Source organism: Homarus americanus, unplaced genomic scaffold, assembly GCF_018991925.1.
Source record: "Homarus americanus isolate GMGI-L3 unplaced genomic scaffold, GMGI_Hamer_2.0 scaffold39155, whole genome shotgun sequence".
Classification (NCBI taxonomy): Eukaryota; Metazoa; Arthropoda; class Malacostraca; order Decapoda; family Nephropidae; genus Homarus; species Homarus americanus.
In genome coordinates, this window is record NW_024737042.1 from 4,890,696 (window position 1) to 4,911,683 (window position 20,988).

Below are 20,988 nucleotides of genomic sequence, written 5' to 3' on the forward strand. Positions count from 1 at the left end.
TAGAACAAAGAATGAACATCAAGTTTCTTGGGAAACTGGGCCTGAAATTTGGCACATGTTAACCCAAGTTTATGGGGATAATGCACAAAAAAAACATCAGTTTACAAGTGGATTAAGCGCTTTTCTGAGGGAAGAGAAGACGTAGCAGATGATGACAGAGAAAGACAACCAACAACGAGCAGGACTGAGGAAAACATTGAAAAGGATTTGTTCCCCCAGGGCAGGGTGTGAACCAGATTTACTGTCTCGACGTGCTTAAGAGACTCGGTGAAAAAGTTAGATGAAAACACCCAGAACTTTTGCTGGAAACAAGGTGATCTTGCATCAAAACAATGCCCCACTGCACATGCAATTGATTGTGCAGGAGTTTAGAGCCGAGAAACAAATTACCTTACTGGAACACCTCCCTCATTCACCTGAGCTGGCCCTGTGTGACTTTTTTCTATTTCCTTCGCCAAAGAAACACATCAAGGGGACACATTTTCAAGACATGTATGACATTCAGAAAAGCATGACGGCAGCTATAAAAGCTATTCCAGAAAATGCGTCCCAAAATTTTTTCCAGGGGTGCAAGAAATGCCGGCGTTTGTGTATAGCATTGCAAGGGGAATACTTTGAAGGGGACCACAGCGCCAATCCTCAGTAAGGCACGTACCGGCACCTGCAGCATGAGTTCGCAAATTTAGCTGTCAGACTATGTACAAGCCTTCAACAGAAACAGTAGTCATAGGCCGTGTAAGATCTAAAGTACTGAGATAAGAAAATGAATTTGCCATGTTTTTTTTACCGTGTAAAATCAAGTGATTAAATCCAGTAATGAAAATGTTGATGAGCAATATACAAACACTATAAGTTATTATAAATCTGGTTTACTGTAAGGTACACATGATAAAGTAGCCACGAATTAAGGAAAACGTTTGTAAAATACTGAAAGTACCACTAGCTCCTGCTGTAGTGTCTATTACAGTACTGCACTACCAATAGAAAGTAAGTGATATGTTGCTGATGGGTAATGTTATGGTTTGTGAAGTGAAAGTGATAAAATAGGACAACATTTAGAGCCTGTTGGAAAGGAAGTTCCACAGCAGAACCCATCTATTACAGCAGTGAGAATGAATGAACAATAATAAAAGCAGGAAACATCATTTTTTGTATGTATGTGTGGTCATGATACCTGCCATAGAGCATCATATCAGGAAAAGATTTGACAGAAAAATTTAAATACATACGAGTGTCATTAAGTGGGTACAAAGTTTAACCTCGTTTTCATTTTTAGTAGACGACAGATTTTTCCACAAAATATAAGAGAGGCTCACCTGCACTGATGATAACCCAGGGACCAATAAGGTGGTAAAAAAGGACGTCCTATCACTTCAGTGTATTGGCTGATTACTGCATTAGGGGTGGGACCGAGGAACACGTACAGGTCAATAATACCACCCAGGGCTCTCATAGTAAGGGCTGGATGAGGCTGCAGAACAACATCTAGAAGAGAATGAAAACAAAGAAGACCCTTGAAATACCTCTTGTTTGACATTGAATAAGAATTGATTAAAACTGGAGGGGCTAATGGTCAATGGTAATGATGATATTATAGAAATAATCAAAACTGAAAAAATAATATCCATAAAGTGTTGTTCTCTCTACATGGTCACTTACCTCTACTGCATTGGTTATGATATACTAAATGTAAGTTCGGTATACTGTATAAACTTTCCTGTTGACTCATTTATATGGGTTTAAATTCACCTCATGGGATAGGTTCAATTGGGTATTGGTATGTATTGTTTGAAATCAACTAACAATATAAGAATACAGTAGTATTGGCCTAAACACTATATAAGAGTTTGCATTTTTTAAATAATTATTGTAAAACAGTCATGAGGGACATATGCAGATACTCCTTGAAAACACTTTAGAGAAACACATACAGCCCCTGCTACCCCCTCCATGTCACTGTATATAATAATTCTTTCTGTCCATCATTTATTTTCAGCCTTGTACAGCCTTCAGGCTGTTGTACTTTTGTCAATAAACAATTAATTATGATTATTATTATTATTATTACTATCAATAAGAACTTATGGAGAGAGATTTCTACATGGCACAACACTGCTAAGACATAATATAATGCAGCATGATGCTGCTATGTTACAACAAGACATAATCTCCTCCTGAATTAAAGCTTACCCAGAGCATTGCTGTTGAGCAGAAACACACCATGGGCATTACCGCCTGGCTCTAGCGCCAAGTAGAATGGGTGACTCCCATACAAATTATTCTGAAATTAAAGTTTCATATTTACAACTAATAAACAAATTGTGAAAAAATTTTAAGATACAGGACCAGTACAATATGTTATACTGTACTTTCCGTGATATGGTGTACAGTATCCAAGACACACATAAGTTACACTTCTACAGTTTTCTGCAAATAACAAATAAATCTCTGATCAAACACTGTAGTATAGCAGCTAATACAAAGGCAAAAGTTTTTAGGGAAATTATTTCAAAAGTAACTCGATATTGTGTATAGGGCTCTTGAACAAAGAATTATAATCTATGAATTTTATTACGTGTTCTTTAGAAAATAGGATAGAAAAGTACACCTCTCACAATAAAACAAATGGATATCATCAACTCAAGCAGAAAGAAAGAAAATATTGCAAAAATTCTCACATATCCTGAATGAATAGCTACATCACTCTTTAATTCTTCACTCATACAATTTCATATAGAAATTATCTCCACTGCACACATTTAATAACTGTATTCCTCTAGCATTCTCCAGTGATGTGGTCCTAGACCCTAACAATTCAGTTAAGAGATAAACTCTTCTTCTTATTTGGTTTATTTTCCTCCTTTATATTCTACACTATCATACATCTTCAATTTACCACACACCCCCACATGTCCATACCATAGCAATAAATAAATATTTATGTGCATAAAGAGGTTACATCTATCTCACATTTTTTATGGACTTGGAGAAGCTTTGGGAAGGCACTGACCCCAACCACTGGTGCTTCGTCTACATTCCACAGAACACGACGTTTCCAGTATGTGTCAAGCAGCAAACCCTCAAGGTGTTCACCAAATCCATAGATGTATTCAGAGGGTAAGCTTGTTGACAGCTGCAAGAACTGCTCTGCATAGGTTAGGGGAGCCATATCCAAGGTATCAAATCTACCAAGGAGAAGGAAGACTGAAGTTACATTACCATATACGATAATAACGTATACTAATGTGAAAATGAAAATGCTTTGACAATTGATTAAGAGATGAGAGGATAAAGATTCAAATATCAACCCCTAACTGGCAACTAAGGATTCCTCATTCCCTCCCTCCATATTCATAAAAAAGGAATGCAAGGAACAAAGTTTCCACAGATGATGGCTGGCGTCCCTACAGCAACTTCCACCAAGAACAGCTGCCGTTTAAGGGTTAATGGGTAAATACAATTGTAAAAAGGGCAGGGGAAGGCAGAGACTAAGAATGACAAATGAAATTGAAAGGTGGCACTGGGTCACCAAAGATACAAAAACATCCAAAACATTTTTGGAGTGGAGGAGCCAAATTGAGGGCGTGGAAGACTGAAAAGAGAAACTCATGTGAATCGTACACAGAGAAATATTACTTTAATTCATTCAAACTTTTCTCCACTAACAGCAAAAAATAGGTATGGAAGACAATGGGTAAAGGTAGAAATTGTATTAAAAGTAAAAAAAAATACAAAGTTCTTACATAGTAGATGGCAAGTTATTGTTGCAGTGTATCAAGGTCAGGGTGCCAAATGTGGCAATAGTATAAATAGATGCAAGAGAAAACATCACATATTAATTTAACCCTTAAAGGTCTAATGAATCTTGGGAAGTCTCCCTTTAGAAACTGAAAAGTAGGCTAAAAAATGAAAATCATAAAATTAATGTTCTTACAACTTCACAATGTCTTCACATGGTTCCGTATTATCACACTAAATACTGTACAGTAAAACCTCGCTAAGGCGAACTAATTGGGGGGAACGGGTGCCCGGGATAAGAGGTTGTCTGCCATAGAGCAAATAAAAAAAAAGACCTCTATTTTAAACAAAAAACAAGTACAACCCCTATGTATCCAATTTTTATGAATGAAATACATGCTTTTTAATAAAAATTAATTTTAAAAAAGTAATGTACACAAAGTGCTGTACACTTACCACCCAAAAAATGGAAGGCAGGTCCAGCTGGACATGCCTCTGACTGCAAGAGGCTTGCAGTCACTCCGAGTCCGAGTGCTTTGAAATTCTATTTTCTGAGCATATTTGCGAGTAAGCAGCACCTTTTCTAGTTTTTCAATCACCTTTAACTTTTCGTTCACTGATAAGGTTTTAGGCTTAACCTTCTCACCACCCTTATGGACACCAAACACCTTCAGGGGCCATGGTTATTGTCTAATTTTTCAATAATAATGCAAAAATATGTTTGCTACATCAGCCTACAGCATAATCACATTACTGGCAATGTCAAATAAGTTTCAAAATAAAGTTCAACATGTCTAAATGGCAATAAAACACATCAACAGAGCGAGAGAGCAGAAGTGACGCTATCACGGGTGACGCTAATTTATGACTGAGCGTGTGATGCGTTTCCCTTTGTTTACGAGAGTGTGGCGTTGGTGGATCACGAGGTCTTACCGTCTTGCTCCCATGAAATTTTCGCTTATGGAGGACATGTCATCTTACAACAAATTATGTCCTACTTTTTTCTTTCTTTTTTCAATAATTTTGTCCAGCTTAAGCGGGGTCCGCCTTAGTGGCAGGGCTTGGGAGATGGGGTTCTAAGTGGGTAATCCAGAGAGGTAGATGCACAACCTCCCTCCATAAAGAGAACTGTTATACTGATTATTTGCTTAAGATGCAGTCAAGGAGAAGTGTGGGTAAGCGGGGATGAGCTATTGCCACAATAATAGTCACACTACTCACGCGGGAAAATTTTAAAAATGAAATGCTAGATTCACAACATCAGACCCCTACTACGTTGGGAGCTCTGGGACGACGTCAGACCTTTAAGGGTTAACAGGCATGCCGAGCTGTAAATTGCCAACACATTACTCACATAGGGAGACCATTACTTTTGCGGGTGATGGTGAAGGCGCCATCTACTTCATGAATCTCAAAGCCATAACTTGTCTTGTTAACAGGTTTAGTAACATCAGGAACATGTGGTATTGGAGTCTCCCATCGAGCTCGTGCAGGGTCAGTAATCTGTAATGACCGAAAAGATTGAACTGAGACACCAAAGGTCACATTAAAAAAAATGCTAAAAAAATAATCATGGAGCATGTATTTATAGTGGAATCATTTTGTACAAGATGGTGAAAACAAAAACAAAATTGATGACAGCTGTGATCATGTGTACTGTACTATGAAGTGATGTGAATCAATGTGGATATTAAAGATTCACATTGTACAGTATATTGTACTGTACTGTACATGTACATTGAGGATATGAGTAAGAACAGGTTGAATCTCTGTAATCCAGTAACCTTGGGACCTGAGCAGAGCAAAATCATAGATTTTTCCGATTCATAGGAGTTTACATTTATGCTCTAAGATGAAAATTAAGAGAACTACAAAACAGTGCAGGTACTCAGAAATAGTTTAGATTCCTTGCACTTATTAACCTTGGCATTAATGATCTATGTAATACAATATGTACAGTACTCTTTCAGTGCTCCAGATGCATTCCTGGATAATGGAGCCTCATAGGAAACAGCTCTATAAGAGGACAGTATAACATGGCTCCAATGGAGATGCATTTGCAGCAGCACTATGTATCACCTATGAGCCATATATGAGAGCTTCATTAAGTATCGGGAATAGAACTGAGGTAATAATGATACTATACAGTACTGTACACATAATAACACCCTCATTCCTTGAGAGCACACAAATCAGATAACAGATGAGAGTACTGCTTGTTCCGTGAGCTTGTGCATAATATGAAACAATGATCAAATAGGCAGCATTCTAAGAGGTATGCCTGTACAATACAGTACTTGTAGATTATAAATTGTTTGATACCACAGATGGAGAAATTAATCTCTCAAAATAACGGAGAAAGATTTTCAAACAAAGTCAATGAAATGTCAACACTGAGTGTTGCCACTGTTTTGTTCTAGCATAAAATCCTGACAGATATCAGGTACACTGTAATGTACAATAGTATTATTTAAACATTTTGTATCAGCTTTAAGATCTTTTTATATACAAGTATATTCCCTTAGTCTGTCATAATACTGTATTGTGTTTGTAATGTTTTTTTGTAATTTACAAAATTTTTATACCAAAGTTTCTGACACAACCAGTGTACAATTTATATATTTTATTTCCCAAAGGCGTTGAGACCAAGGGAGTTTCCGGCTCATGGAAATCCAGACTGGGGACATTAAACTATACATGTTGAATGTCCATTAACTCTCCTAGCCCTTCTTATTTACTGTAGTACTTTCTACACTGGACCTACAATCCTCTTCCCATACACTAGTCCCTACAACCCTCTCCATATTTTTCTTTATCTTTGAGTTATATGAAGCTCTTGATCTATCTCGCACAGTTAATAAGACATTTGATCAAACCAACTTTTTAAAAGATATGACAAAGAATATTTTTGCATACCATTAAGCTCTTGTGGGAGATGGAGATAAGAGAAAGGCAATGGTCACCAAGGACTCTTACATGCTTATGACCTTCCTCATTACACATGAATTATACCCAGTGAGTACAGTACAGCATTGTATATGAAACACATGTGTGAATATATAAAAATGTAATACGTTTGTGTGTCCATGTATTTAAAAAAAATTATCATCACACCAACTTTAACTGTACAAAATATCAGGTATTTTAAGGAGATACACACACAAACAGGTTAAAATAATAATGTGCCAACTCTTAACCCCAAATATGGTGTCACCTTGGGGAATTCACAAACTAATTAACATAAAATCATAATGACATTATTAAGATAAAAATGAGTATAAGATTTGATTCTTTAAGGATCTACTGGTAGAAAGATCATCTGCCTTATCATACTTTTAGTCGTATAAACTCTTCTCAGTGAATTTATAAAACGATCCTCATAACCTAACTAAAGACTACAGTACTGGGGTATACAAGTACAGGGTACCCTTAAATAAATAAAAAAATCTAGTAACATGCTGTACCTTAATTCTCAATCTTGTTTCAGTTTCAAAGAAGACATCCATCTTGAGGACATTAATATCACCGAAAAACCCACTTGCTGTATCTCGCTTTAAATATCCAGTGTATCCGTGGTCCTCAGAAGTGTAATTAACAAAGGAGTAGCCTTGATAGTCTCGTGGATAATAACAGAATGGTACATTGAGGGGTAAATCTTCAAGAGCTGGACCATGAGTGGGTCGATGTAAGCGAGGAGCCGGGAAAGGGTGTTGCCTCTCAGGAATCTGTCAAGTAATGCACATGGTTGGTAATTTTCCTGGTTGTACCTTAATCTAAATTACAAATGGTTATTAAGAAAGAAAAATGAGGTGACACATGAAATCACATTCCTGGCACTTTTCCATTTCCTAGAGGGCTCTGAAATGCATAGTCGCAGGGTACATTACCCAGGCAGAAAATGCTTTATCAGTACAGTATTGTACTGCAAAACAGCTTCTTGTCTACAGAAAACCTGGACTGAATTCTTAGGGTTTACTCAAAAGACATAGATACAGACTCTGTACAACACAAACATTAAAACTGCACCTATATCTAGTTTAGCAGTTAAATTATGGATTATTTCTTTTACAGATTTTACAGATATGAATCCTTCTTTGGACAAGTGCTCTTACTGATCGTGGTGATTCAGATCCATCTTAAATTGTACAGTTTCACTTCTTCCCTTCTCTTACCTTTGAATTCTTTTGTATAATTTTCATGGTACAATATTGAGGTGTGATACACATACTTGCACAAGGGAAGAAATACAATCACTAATAGACCAAGAAATATGTGCATGAGTCATCCATAAAAAAAGAGAAACTATGATATAAGTTACCTCAATAACTGAGGAAGTAAGTAACACATTTTCATAATAAAAATCACTATCTCTTACCTCCACTTCCTCTTTCCAGCAACATCCTCTCTCTTCACATGATGTCTGACTTGCTTCATTATCTGGATGACAGTCAAATCGCATTGTCAGAGGAATGTCAGTACACTGCTGGCTCTTGTCAATTTTAGCAGGTATGTTTCCAGAGACTGGAATGACCTCAGGTTCTTCATGTTTTTCATTTTCTGATGGTGTCATATAGAATAAACAATAAATGCCACAGCTCTTGTCATATGGCAAATTCTTGACCCATTTGCCATATTCCTTGGCATGTTGCAAATCATTAGGCGTGACAGTATATCTGTGTTGGCTCTTGGTATTACCATGACTTCTAAATGCACATTGAAAATTTGCAGCTAACAAGAAAGTACTTGCTGTCAGCAATAGTCCTGTTAGAATTGCTAATGCAGTCCAAATATATCCAAAATGTTTCTGTAAAAGATAAAAAAATTATTGGCCAAGTTGCATAAAAAAGAATGCCACTGGCAGTTCTTGCATAGTTTACAAGTAGAGTACTGTACTGCATTCTCCTACTTCTTAAAATGAGACCATTTTTATTTACTCACGTCAAAACACAATACCAATGGCAATAATAAACAAAACTGATTTTTAAATCTGTACAGTATTCACTCTCAAGTTAGCTGTAACACCAATGCCATGTGCAGCCATGACCATAACTGTTTATTGTTGAGAGTTTAAGTGTGCTTCTTTGCATATTTATCTCAGGAACCTTTGGTAATTTTTACTGTATTGAAATAAAAAATGAACAAATCTAATAAAAAATTTATTTTAATCATATAAACATTAATTTCCATTAAAGGTGGACAAAAACCTTTGCCACATCATGGCCAAGTTCATGAACCTACCTTAGCTGGCTTTATTTTGGCGTCCCCAGGATCTCCAAGAAGGACATCTGCTGCCTTGCCCTTAGGCTGCTGAATCTGATACTGCACCATGGTCCTTGTTTACACACAGTCCATTCGCATACTGTAATTCTGAATTAAGTGCTGTGAAAATATTTTTTGGAATCTGCACCTATTCCCTCCCTACTGATAATCAAAATAAAAATGGCACACAAAACTATTAAATCCTTGATAAAGATCCATTTATTAAAAATATTTCACAATTTTAAATAACAAGAAAATATAACCTAAATACCTGTATATAAAACAAATTGTTGGACGGTGAATATACTAACCATCCTGAAATGTTATACCTGTAGTGTATTTACCTAATAAAGTACCTGTATCAAAGTTTGCTGTAACATAAGAAAATAAAAATAAATACGGTGATTACTGTATTAGCCTAACATTGATATACTGAACAGTGCTTCAATTTGTGTCATAATGTTAGAAAAAATCATAGAAAATTTCACAATTTACAAGAAAACTTAATTCTTCATTCTTTTCAAATACTTTACAGTGCAGGAGAGTAAAGTACTGTATCTCTAGTAATGTATATACTGTATGGAAGGCCACCCCTGAAACCTCATACAGGTACAGTACTGTATGATACTGTTACAGTAATCATACTAGTGAACTGCCAAGGGTGGAGAGGATGAAGTCTATGTCTATGAAAAGTTAATTATTAGCAGTCTTACAAAATAAATGCTTGATCAATATCATTATTATTCTTGTTTCTAATAAAATCACTGTACAGGTAAAGTAGTTTGTTTAACTACAGTTATACACCTGACAGTTATGATATTAAAGTTGAAATAACTATCTACACAGCCACATCAGCATGTTTGTTTGGTTGAGTTTGCAATACTGTACGTAAATTCTCTGAAAAAAAAAGTTAAGACAAGAGTAGCTTAAGAAAATAAAGTATAAAGCATCCCTCTAAAGGACCACCATCTTATAATACACTACAGCATTGGACCCAACCAAATACTGATGAAAGCTAATGTGAAATGACCAAATCTAACCTGACCTAACTAAATTTTGTTTTACTATAATCAGGTTAGGGTTAGGTTTAATGAGTCTGTTTTATATATTGTCATCTATGGTCTACGCCTTGAAGCCTCCCTGAGAGATATTATGCTTTTGAGACAATGCTGCTATAGCAACTTTAAACCTCACTTTTGTCAATTTATACTAGTTTTCTTCTTTCTTCCCACTAATTATCTATATTACAAATTAAAACTTTATCAGACAATAAGGTGGTGTCCCTCTCATTAACCATTTAAAAAAAAATCCAAGCTTTAGAAAATACAGTATAACAATTTTCCTGCAATTTCATATCATATGAAAAGCCTTTTCAGATTGCAAACAAAGCCAAAGCTGCTCCACTGTTTACCAAATAGTGAGTAGTTCACTAACCTGACCCACCAGTGACCAGTGTACCTTCACATTACAGTGTACCTGGACTGTTATCAGAGGTCAGGCTGGATTATTGATCCAATATACAGACCCTTCCTCCCCTGGTTTACCACCCTCACCAGGTTTCATAAATACTGTCTATAGAATCCATTAAGATTTCCTTGTAAATAACACGGTCCAAACACTTGGTTGTGCCATGCGTTGATTCAAATACTAAAACTATTCAGTTTTCAATCTGAAATCTGTGTGAGAAGCACTTAACATAAAACTGCCGATAATTATGGCTGACAGCAACAGTGCCTGCTGTGCAAGCACCCAACCCTAACAAGGGAGGTAGGGTGAGTCACTTTGTACAGAACCGTAAGTTTGTTATATTCAACCGTGTTTTCCTTTAACATGTTGCATGCAATGACAGATTTCTATATACCCAGTAAAAACTTCATGAAAGTTCACATTGGATCAACAAGCACACAGACAATGTTTGTAAATAAAACAATTAAAAAATGTAAGGCAATTTGATCATGGATAGCTCAAGGTGGGTTTTAGAAGCTTTTCAACTGCAATATTGCAATCATGTACCTCAGTACAGGGTGTCGTACTCGGTGATGAACACAAATACCTGGTGGTAATGGGTGTGAAACGGGGATGTGTTGGGCTGCGTAGTGGCTCAGCTGATCCTGAGTGTTGTTGTTGACACCCGACAGTTGCCACTCTCACTGGCATCTCATCTATTCCTAACATTATCATCCAACAAAAAGTTTAATTCTCCCTTGTTAAAATACCTATTATAGTTATTATTATCCAAGACTCACCGTTAATGGCCATGTATGTGGTACCTTTGACAAAACTGTAAATTATTTTTTGTTAGTGAAGCCGAGGCATCACCTACTGTTACTCTGTAACTATGGAAGTCTTCCTTTCGGACCAGAGTTGTTTGCCAGGCCAAGTGAACTGAGAAGATCTTGTTCTCGTTCTCTATTTAACTATATTCTAACGACGGGATGAACCACTGAGGTTTCTATTGTTGTAATGTAGGGTATATTATTTACACAGTGAATTTGTCCACAGAGAATATAAAGGGCACTTAGGCTTGTTGCAGACCTATAGTAAGTTGCGTAACAGGGAACGCTATTTTTTTGTACACTTTAAGTAATCAACAGCAGGCGTGTACAGTATCTGTATTCCATATATATATATATATATATATATATATATATATATATATATATATATATATGTGCAAGTAAATCACTGTAGGTGCGCGTGATCTAGGTATATGCTGATAACCACAAGGAAAGTAGTTCATTTCGTGTAATTCACATCTTCAGGGGTAGGGTACAGACTGTACACTGAAGTTACATGGGTGCCTTGTGATCAGCATATGGATACCGCACCTACAGTGATTATTGCACATATATATATATATATATATATATATATATATATATATATATATATATATATATATATATATTACGGTATGAAATACTGTATTTGCCGTTTATATCAGTTGCAATTAGTTATCTATTTTCTAGGAGCCATCCCAACGCCTTATTAAAGCTGATCCAACAACTCGGACAAACTTTGGAGCATGTGACATTGTATTGGCACTCACATTCTTAACAACTGAAATGTCAACACCCCACATCCTGTGACACAAGCATATGTTCAACACAATCACTCGCTTGAGTAGGAAACACACATAAATTAAAAATTAATGTTTCATTTGATGTTAGCATGCCATTCGCTACAGGGATCCTGTTTCCCTTACATTTTGCAAGAATTTATGGTTTAGTCCATCTTAATAGAGTTATATACAAATAAGTAGCGCTATAATTACCATGACCTGCCAGTACGAGGGCGTGCCACACTCCCTCAACCACTAAAGATGGCTGTAACTAAAATTACCTGAGCGAGCAGCATTACCAAGTCACACCCTGCCACGTTGTACCTTCCTGCCGATAAATACTGAAATCACCCACTTAACCCCCAAATTAGCACGGACGAACAGCAACCAGAAATATTTTACTCATCTTTTCTTATGACTGGTTGTTGATGCACTAAAATACTTAAAATAAAGCATTCCTGTTATAGTTCATGAAAATCAAACTTGACAAAGCTGTAAGTGATGTGTGTCACTCACAGCAAGGTATGAAGATTATACCTTGGCTCCCGTTGACGATCTACTGGAACACGACAAAATGGATGTTTTATTAAATAAAGGAGAACTGGAAAACAGCCATGCACTAACTTCAAACCTGCGTATTACAATCGCTTCCAGTAAGATTGAAATTTATTACGATGAACTGTTGTATCATGTATGATGAACAATTATCTCTTTAGTGGAGAACAATACAGCTGTATTGGCAACAGATTCACTGAACTTCATACTGTAAGTGCTGGACATGCGAACAAACTAACAGACGCAGGAGGGGCAGGAGATAATGACACTCGGATTTCATAAAACATTCATTAAGGTTTTACATCGGCATTTAACTAAGCAGTGCTAAGTGCCATCTCACAAGGTAGTGTGTTAATCCGATTCTATTTATCATATATTTCAATGGCTTAGTTGATGTGTTCCTGTTCGTGACAATACGAAGACGTTCCGACATTTAGAATTTCATAAAAATTCATCAAATTAATTTTTAAAATAGTACTAAACGATCTCCAGAAATGGTCACATACAGTAACAGTTTACTGTACTATTATTGTCTTCAACCAATTCGAATCCGAGATATACATCTCCCTTAATTCTTATTTCTTAATGGCTAAGCGTATTTAATAATCTTCAATACGCGTTGAAGTACTTAATTGTTGAAGAGCAGTAACACAAAACATCAACATTACTCATCCAGTTATATTAAGGTGATGACTCTTGGCAGGACAGGAGCAACAAATCTCGAGAAGTATTACTCGAAGAATGAAACACCAAAGGAACAGACCTTTGTGAGAAGACCCACAGTAAACACAGGGGTGAATATCATAACAATAATGAAATCAACCTGACGAACCAGATGATGGTCTTGTAGTGGACGTCTCCCCTACAAACTGCATAGCAGCCCACCACCTGCTATCACATTCCAACGTGCCGTTGCCTAGCAACGAAACTATTCACCGGCGACTTCTCGGGTTTTCCCACCATGACTCATAGCGGCTGCTGCGGGGTATATAAGCTCTGTCTCTCCATTGAGATTCATTCTGACCATTCTTCTTGAACAAGCAACACCTCCTCCTCCGCCCCTGCCTGGCTGCCCCTCTCATCTCCTCGCCTGCCTGGCGGTCCTCGCTCCCGCCGGCGTGCATGGCGACCCACCAGCTGTCCTCTGAGCTTCCTCACCAACCAACTCTCATTCTGCCCATTTTCCTGAACAAGCAACATCTCCTCCAGCAAGCTCCACGCTGTTAACATTTCATTCAACCAGGAGGCCAGCAACAGGCAACATCTTCTCTAACGAAGCTCCTGCACATCTACCTCCTTCACCAAGCTACTCACCGAGGGTCTACGTCTCTATTGACCAGCTCCTCACCACACGGCACCTCCAGCACCAGACTGTCTATCATATAACTTATATATTATACAAGAAAACCACATTAGAGTTTCCTTCCATCCTGAGTGCTAGACAACATTAATATTCGATACCCCTACAGTCTGATCCAGCGAACAGTCACTCACTCAGACACAATTCTCCAGTTAATTGTGCAGGTTGTCTGCCTCCACATACAATATGGCAAGCCCACAAGATGATAAAACACACGCCATCGAAAAAATAGAGGAAAGCAATGAAACTGATACCTAGTTGAAGATTTGAGTTATGCAGAGACGTCAAAGATTACCCTAGAAAGCCAAAGGTTCCATTAACGGTGTGCTACGTGGCACGTGTAGATGACTGAAATGTTGAAGATGACAAAGAGATTAATTGTAAAACAAAGCCTGCCCGTTACTGACACCACAAACGACTGTATAACAACCTCAAACCAACCAATAGCATAACTTCTCAGCAAGGTTTATAGACATGTAGAATCGATTGCCTGAACTGGGTCACGTCTTTGAGCTTTCTGATATCCGAGAGATGACTGGATAAGTATTGGGCGGCTCAATGATTTTACAAACCCCTGACTTCGTGTCAAATCGTTAGCAACCAGCGATTATTGTCCAATGAATGGCTAAGGAACTGAATATACAGGCCTGATGCTGTTGTCTTGAATGAAAAGGTGATTAAAACTTCACTAACTGCGTAAAGCCGCACTTCAGAAAACGTCAGCCAGGACAAAAGGACGCGCTGGGCTGATTAAAGCCGACTAAATATGGTGGGAGAAGTAAGTTATATATAATTCATAATAACACCGAGGCTGAGAGAAAGATGAACATAATGATACTCATCTTCCACATGATAGCGTTTCGGTTATCGCAGTAATATATAAAATATGCACAATGTACATACAGACGACACCACACATTTATTTAATATTTACTAAATATTCACTAAGTAAACGAACAAACACCAAATTTAATAACGATATCCCACTCTTGGCCGGCGAGAGGATCAACTACGAAGTTAATTACAGCAGCGAAAACACACATCAAATTAAATATAAGGGTACAGTTGGTCCGCCGCTCAAGAAACACAAGACTTCAACTGATTTTTCATGTTTCCGTGAGGAGAGAGACTCTTATTAAACACAGCTCATGTTCTGGCTGCGACTGGCGAGGATGGTGAAGTTGGGGTCCGGACAAAAGCCTCAAAGGACAAAAGCACCCTACGGCAAAAGCCCCGGACAAAATCCCCTCAGTTAAAGTGCAAAGTCGGTCAAAAGCCCTCATCTAAAGTGCAAAATAGGTTAGGTTAGGTTCATGATCTGTACTCTGTAAATAATAAAGAATAAAAATTATTTAACTTTTATTATTTGTGCTCGGGTTTTTTGTTCAGGGGGCTTTTCTCCAACATTCAGTAAAGTTAGTGAACGGGTCTAGCAGGGGTGGTCTTGTTTCGAGAGTGGTGGACCCAGAGGTTCCCCTTTATGCAAGACATTTTGAACCTTTCTTAATGATATCTTAAACTTTGATATTTAAACCCCTCCGTGAAAATTAAAAGAAAGGCATACATTCTAGGTGTATGTCATATGGTGCCACTAAAAAAAATCCTGACTATTAAATTTTACAGGAAAAGTATAAATACAACAGTAATTGTGAATCACGATAATTGGTTCAGGGAATTGGCGACAAAACTGGTAACTTTACATGAAAACCTGATGACGCTCGACAACCGACAATTGTTATATGAAAACTCTAGTCATATAATACCAACTTCTAGGTATAAGCAAACACAATTAAACGTTCTCCACATATTTTTTGTAAGCAACCAAACAGTTTAATTAAAAAAATAACCACTAAACTACAAATCTGCAATAATTTAGACAGAGACTTCTCAGTATTTCATGTTACATCAAGATTTTTGCAATATTAATGTAGAATTAAATTGACTTGAAGATTAAAAGGCCAAATTTATCAGTAATATCATTGTACAGTACCAGGACCTATAGCTAGGCTGCCTAACTAAATACTGTTTATCCTATGTCTAGGATCTGCTCGGCAAATTTCCAGACTTTTTTTTTCAACAAATCCCCCTGAACAAAGGCAAATCTTGTCCACATCAGGACTGGTATTTTACTACAGTTTCATTGCTTGCCTGGTGTGCTGTGTGTAATATCTCGTTTTAGGAGTACATGTATTTAACTAATTATATCTATAATATGAAAAATAAATAAAAATCTCTTGGTAGTTTTCTTTTGTCAATATTTCCATGTTTTACTATAACACTGACCCTCCAGGTTGCAACCCCTCAAAAATATTATCCATGTCTGAACCGAGACGCTAATCTTTTACAGAAATAAATAATCTTAAAGACTCGGCTTCTGCACAGGCATATAAATAAATGCGTCACCTGAAGATTCGCCCACCAGCACTCGTCACTCACGTGAACTTTAACCACCCCAACACTACTTAATGAGCTAATCTCTAGGTGACGATGGACCTCAGCAGTTACCTAAAAATTGGCCCTCCAGTGTATCCCAAGTGAAGTGAATGGTCTCAATTTCGCACTTAGTGGTCTCAACTGCACCACTGGTTAGTAATTAACATCCCATATAAGTTCATTCGGTTAGTATACTGTTGTCTCCCAGGGTGCCAGACTGGCTCCCAACACGGTCAGTTTCCCTTCTAGCGTGAAAAATTTGCTCATAAGAACATCAAAACCAACAAATCGTCCTCTGGCCCATAATGTTTCTTTTCAACAGTATTAGATCTTCTGTGAAAGTGCGTCTCATAGCCCGAAGCCCTTCAGGGTAAGTGCGTATGCAGCAATTTTTTTTTTATCATTTATTGGGCACTTCCCTACATCCTTGTGTAAGGTGAAGCGCAGGAGCGTTTACAGTGCCCAACAGGGAAGCATGCTAAGTTCATGCTTGCCTTTATGTCTCATGAGTTAAGGGCGTAAAAGCCTGAAGAGTCAATGGCATAGAAGCCTGAAGAGTCAATGGTTTATGTCATCAAGTTATTGGAAGCTCCAACACCTTGTCCCTGAATACGAATTCGCAACTTTCGATTTACACCAGGTACCTACTTTACTGCTAGGTGAACAGGGACTAATGGGGGCTAGGAAGTATGTTCAAACAACTTCCACCGGCCCAGGAATCGAACCGGTGACATCTCGCTTGCGAAGGCAAGAGCGGTACCACTGGATGCAGCAATTTGTATACGAAAACCTTCGGTACACATGGAGGTAGTATGGTCAGCACCGCACTCAACCACCTTCACTTCCCAAAAATGTCAAGTTAGGTACCCATTTACAGCGGGGTGAACTGGGTTACGCTGGGCGAGCACCAGGCGGCGTCACACTGGCACTCTTTTGTCAACTTTTTTTTTTCAACTTTAGAACCCACTCGCCAGTTTCCACCGTTCGACAAACTGTCAACACAAAAGATGGATCCAACTGACGAGGAAAGCGCAGCAATTCTACGCCTTTTTTGGTGTATGAAGAGTCTAGAACTCTTGGTGATCCCAGAGACAGCGGCGCTGCCTTATATGGTCCACCAGGAACTCCTCGGAGAGGCGTGTCTATAGTGTAGTGGACGTCTCCCCTACAACTGCTTACAACTGCGTAGCCACAGCCACCACCTGTTACCGCATTCCGACGCGCTGGCGTCTCCTAGCAACCAAGCGAGAGCTGAAACCAGATGTTACCGTTGCTTAGCAACGAAACTAGTCACCGGCAACTTTCTGGGTTTTCCCAACATGATTCATAGAGGATTGGCGGCTGCTGCTGGGTATATAAGCTCTGTCTCTCCATTGAGATTCATTCTGCCCATCTTCCTGAACAAGCAACACCTCCTCCAGCAAGCTCCACGCTGTTAACATTTATTTCAACCAGGAGGCCAGCAACAGGCAACATCTTCTCTAACGAAGCTCCTGCACATCTACCTCCTTCAACATGCTACTCACCGAACGTCTTCTACTGAGCAGCTCCCCACCACACGGCATCTCCAGCACCAGACTGTCTATCATATAACTTATATATTATACAAGAAAACCACATTAGAGTTTCCTTCCATCCTGAGTGCTAGACAACATTAATATCTCGATACCCCTACAATAGTCTATACTTGGGAAATTATTTTATCTGTTGGCTCCGTCATGTTGTTGTTATTCCCGAGTGGTCAAAACTTAAACAACATGACATTTTCTTACTTCTTTAAAATCACGAAAATAAACATAATAATGAGTAATCTTGGGAAAAGTAATTACTTTATAATAATTTTAGCTTTATATTTTAAGTAAAAATTAGTTTATTTTTGCAACTATTTGTAGTATAAATTATATATATTGACTTGACTCTGGTACGTTATCCGAGATGTCAGTGCAGACGGTCTGTACCGTCTGACAAACAGCCAACGACAACTCCGACGATTCGTGGAAAAAAGTTGACAATAATGAAAAAAGTTGACAGTAGAAATGCTAGTGTGACGCCGCCGTTAACACAGAAGTCGAGTGCTGCAACCATTCGGCTGCCGCACCCTCAGCTTCGTCGAGGGTGTATCAAAGGTCCACGACCTATCATCTGTTTTATGAAACTAGACACCGCTATTTTACTAAAAAAAATCTAGTTTGATCATACCGCCTAAACTCCATATTTTTATTTCACAGATCTTAGAGATTCAGGACTAGTAATAACACACCAACACCAAAGACTAACAAATATTCTTTACAAACATTTTGCATCTCAACGCAACAAATGGCAAAAAAAAAAAATGTATCCCCATAACATCCATCCAAATCACAACACTCGTTCGTCACCTCAGCGATCCAGGGACGTCAAGGGAGGGGGAAGAAAGGGAGGGAAGGTGGGTGGGAGGGAGGTTCGCCACCAATAAGTCACACAAGATTAATCACCAACTTGGCAACAATGCGAGGCGACCGACGCTCTGAATCGAAGGCGTTGATTCGTCTTTTATGGGACTTATTTTTTCAGCCTCGGTTTTTCACGTTGTTTTTTCAGCATCACGTTCATTCATCATGATTTCACGGTGTTTATTTTTCTTAACAGTCTCCTGCCTATGAAACTTGCATACAATACAGAGCTTTTGTGTTCTTTTGTAGTTGACGTTTATTCATAATCTTCTGTTATCAAGCTTTATTATCATTATTCATTCTCCTCCGTCTTTTCATTATTATTATTCAGTATCATTAATATCAGCAGTAGTTGTGGTGGTGGTGGTAGTATTAGTAGTAGTAGTAGTAGTATCTTATCCTTAGTTGACGTGTAATTAATTATTATTATTATTATTATTATTATTATTATTATTATTATTATTATTATTATTATTATTATTATTATTATTATTATTATTATTATTATTAACAAGTGAGACAGAGACACATTTATCTAGTTTCTCGGTCAGTTCGAGGCATAGATATGGTGAACAAGATGGTTTTGAAACTGCTTAAAGACTGTACCATGGATAGAGGCATTTTCTCGTCTTCAATGAGGTTTTGGTTTAGTTTAGGTGATTAGGTTAAATTTGGTTAGATTAGGTTAGATTTGGTTAGGTTAGGTTAGGTTAAGCATTGGTTAACATAGGGTAGGATGAAGTAAACTAATGAAATTAGGTTAGATGTGGTTAAGTTTACCTTGATAGGATTAAAAAAAGGTTAGGTAAGGTGAAGTTAAGGTAAGATGGGTTAAAGTAATTTATATTATGTTAAGTTAAAGTTAGGTTAAAGTAGATCACATTATGTTCTGTTAGATTATGTTAGGTTACGCTTAAGTTCTCGTGTACAGGACTCCCTCTGTGCTGAATTAATCGTCTCCAAATATAATATAAAAAGTAGCGTCCCCAGAGTGAAGGAATTAAACAGCTAAGTTACCCATGAGTACTGTAGCTTATAAGTGTACTGTGTAAGATAACAGAGACACTACCCCATCACCACCACAACCCCCACCACACCTCCACCACATCTCCACCACCACATCTCCACCTCCGCCACCACCACATCTCCACCTCCGCCACCACCACATCTCCACCTCCGCCACCACCACATCTCCACCTCCGCCATCACCACGCCTCCACCACCACTCCATCGCTCCACCTTCACCACCACACCTCCCTTCACCATCACTCCACCTTCACCACCACACCTCCCTTCACCATCACTCCATCGTCACCACCACCAACACTATATCTAACGCCAGTGTCCCCATAATGATCACCCACGCCGACGCTGCCCACGCCGACAATTCAACTTATTTTTACTTACTGTACACACACACACACACACACACACACACACTAGAGTACACGGGAACTTAAAATCATAGGATTTGTTACGTCTACTCTCCCTCCTCCCACTGCCAACCTCTCCCGTACACACTTCCTTCCTCCCTCCCTCCCTTTCTCACTCACTCATTTTGTTTCTCCTTTCATTTCGTCTCTCTCTCTCTCTCTCTCTCTCTCTCTCTCTCTCTCTCCTTTTCCTTACTTCACCCACCCTCCTTCCTTATTCCTCCCTCCATCCCTCTCTCCCTCCTTACTTTCCCCTTCCTTTCCTCCCTCCTCTCTTGTCTCCTTCCTCTTTCCTTCTCTCCTCTCACCCTCCTTTCTTCTCACTGAGAAATGCAGAGAGACCTGGTAGTTGTAGCATTAGTAAATATGACAAATTTTGTGATAAGAGGTACCGGTATGGCCAGCACAGAGACAGAACCGGACAATGTGATGTAGTCGTTGCCAGAATTAGGCTAGGATACAGACACATCTGGCAGGTTAGTGACGCTGTACCCATACCGGAACACTCAGCATGTAAACTTTGTGATGAACCTTTAAAGCATACACTTGAACACTATATTATTGAATGTGACGCTGTCAAAGACTTCAGGCCACCTGGTTTGTTGTAACATGAACTACTGTATATAGTTACTTCATTGAATCAGGGGTGCTTGAGGACATTCTTGCTGTCGATCCAAAATTTGCTAGCCCACACTGATTAGTCCTCAAATGGAATAT

At 38.4% G+C, this 20,988-nt stretch overlaps 1 protein-coding gene across 5 annotated transcripts in view; it reads right to left on the reverse strand.

Moving 5' to 3' along the window:
* Positions 1-11,350, reverse strand: part of LOC121872613 (lysosomal alpha-glucosidase-like) — a 44,088-nt gene extending 32,738 nt beyond the window's left edge. The window contains exons 1-8 of one of the 5 annotated variants that reach the window (XM_042375502.1): positions 11,244-11,350; positions 8,977-9,105; positions 8,114-8,542; positions 7,203-7,463; positions 5,093-5,241; positions 3,011-3,185; positions 2,191-2,281; positions 1,317-1,485 (exon numbers count right to left, since the gene is read on the reverse strand). In XM_042375502.1, coding sequence (XP_042231436.1) covers positions 1,317-1,485; positions 2,191-2,281; positions 3,011-3,185; positions 5,093-5,241; positions 7,203-7,463; positions 8,114-8,542; positions 8,977-9,066 — 1,364 coding nt within the window. In that variant the 5' untranslated portion in view covers positions 9,067-9,105; positions 11,244-11,350. Of the gene's footprint in view, positions 1-1,316; positions 1,486-2,190; positions 2,282-3,010; positions 3,186-5,092; positions 5,242-7,202; positions 7,464-8,113; positions 8,543-8,976; positions 9,118-10,431; positions 10,696-11,010; positions 11,176-11,243 lie in introns of those variants that run through there. The other 4 variants (XM_042375498.1, XM_042375500.1, XM_042375499.1 and 1 more) reach the window with 4 other exon arrangements.
* Positions 11,351-20,988: the final 9,638 nt, after the last annotated feature.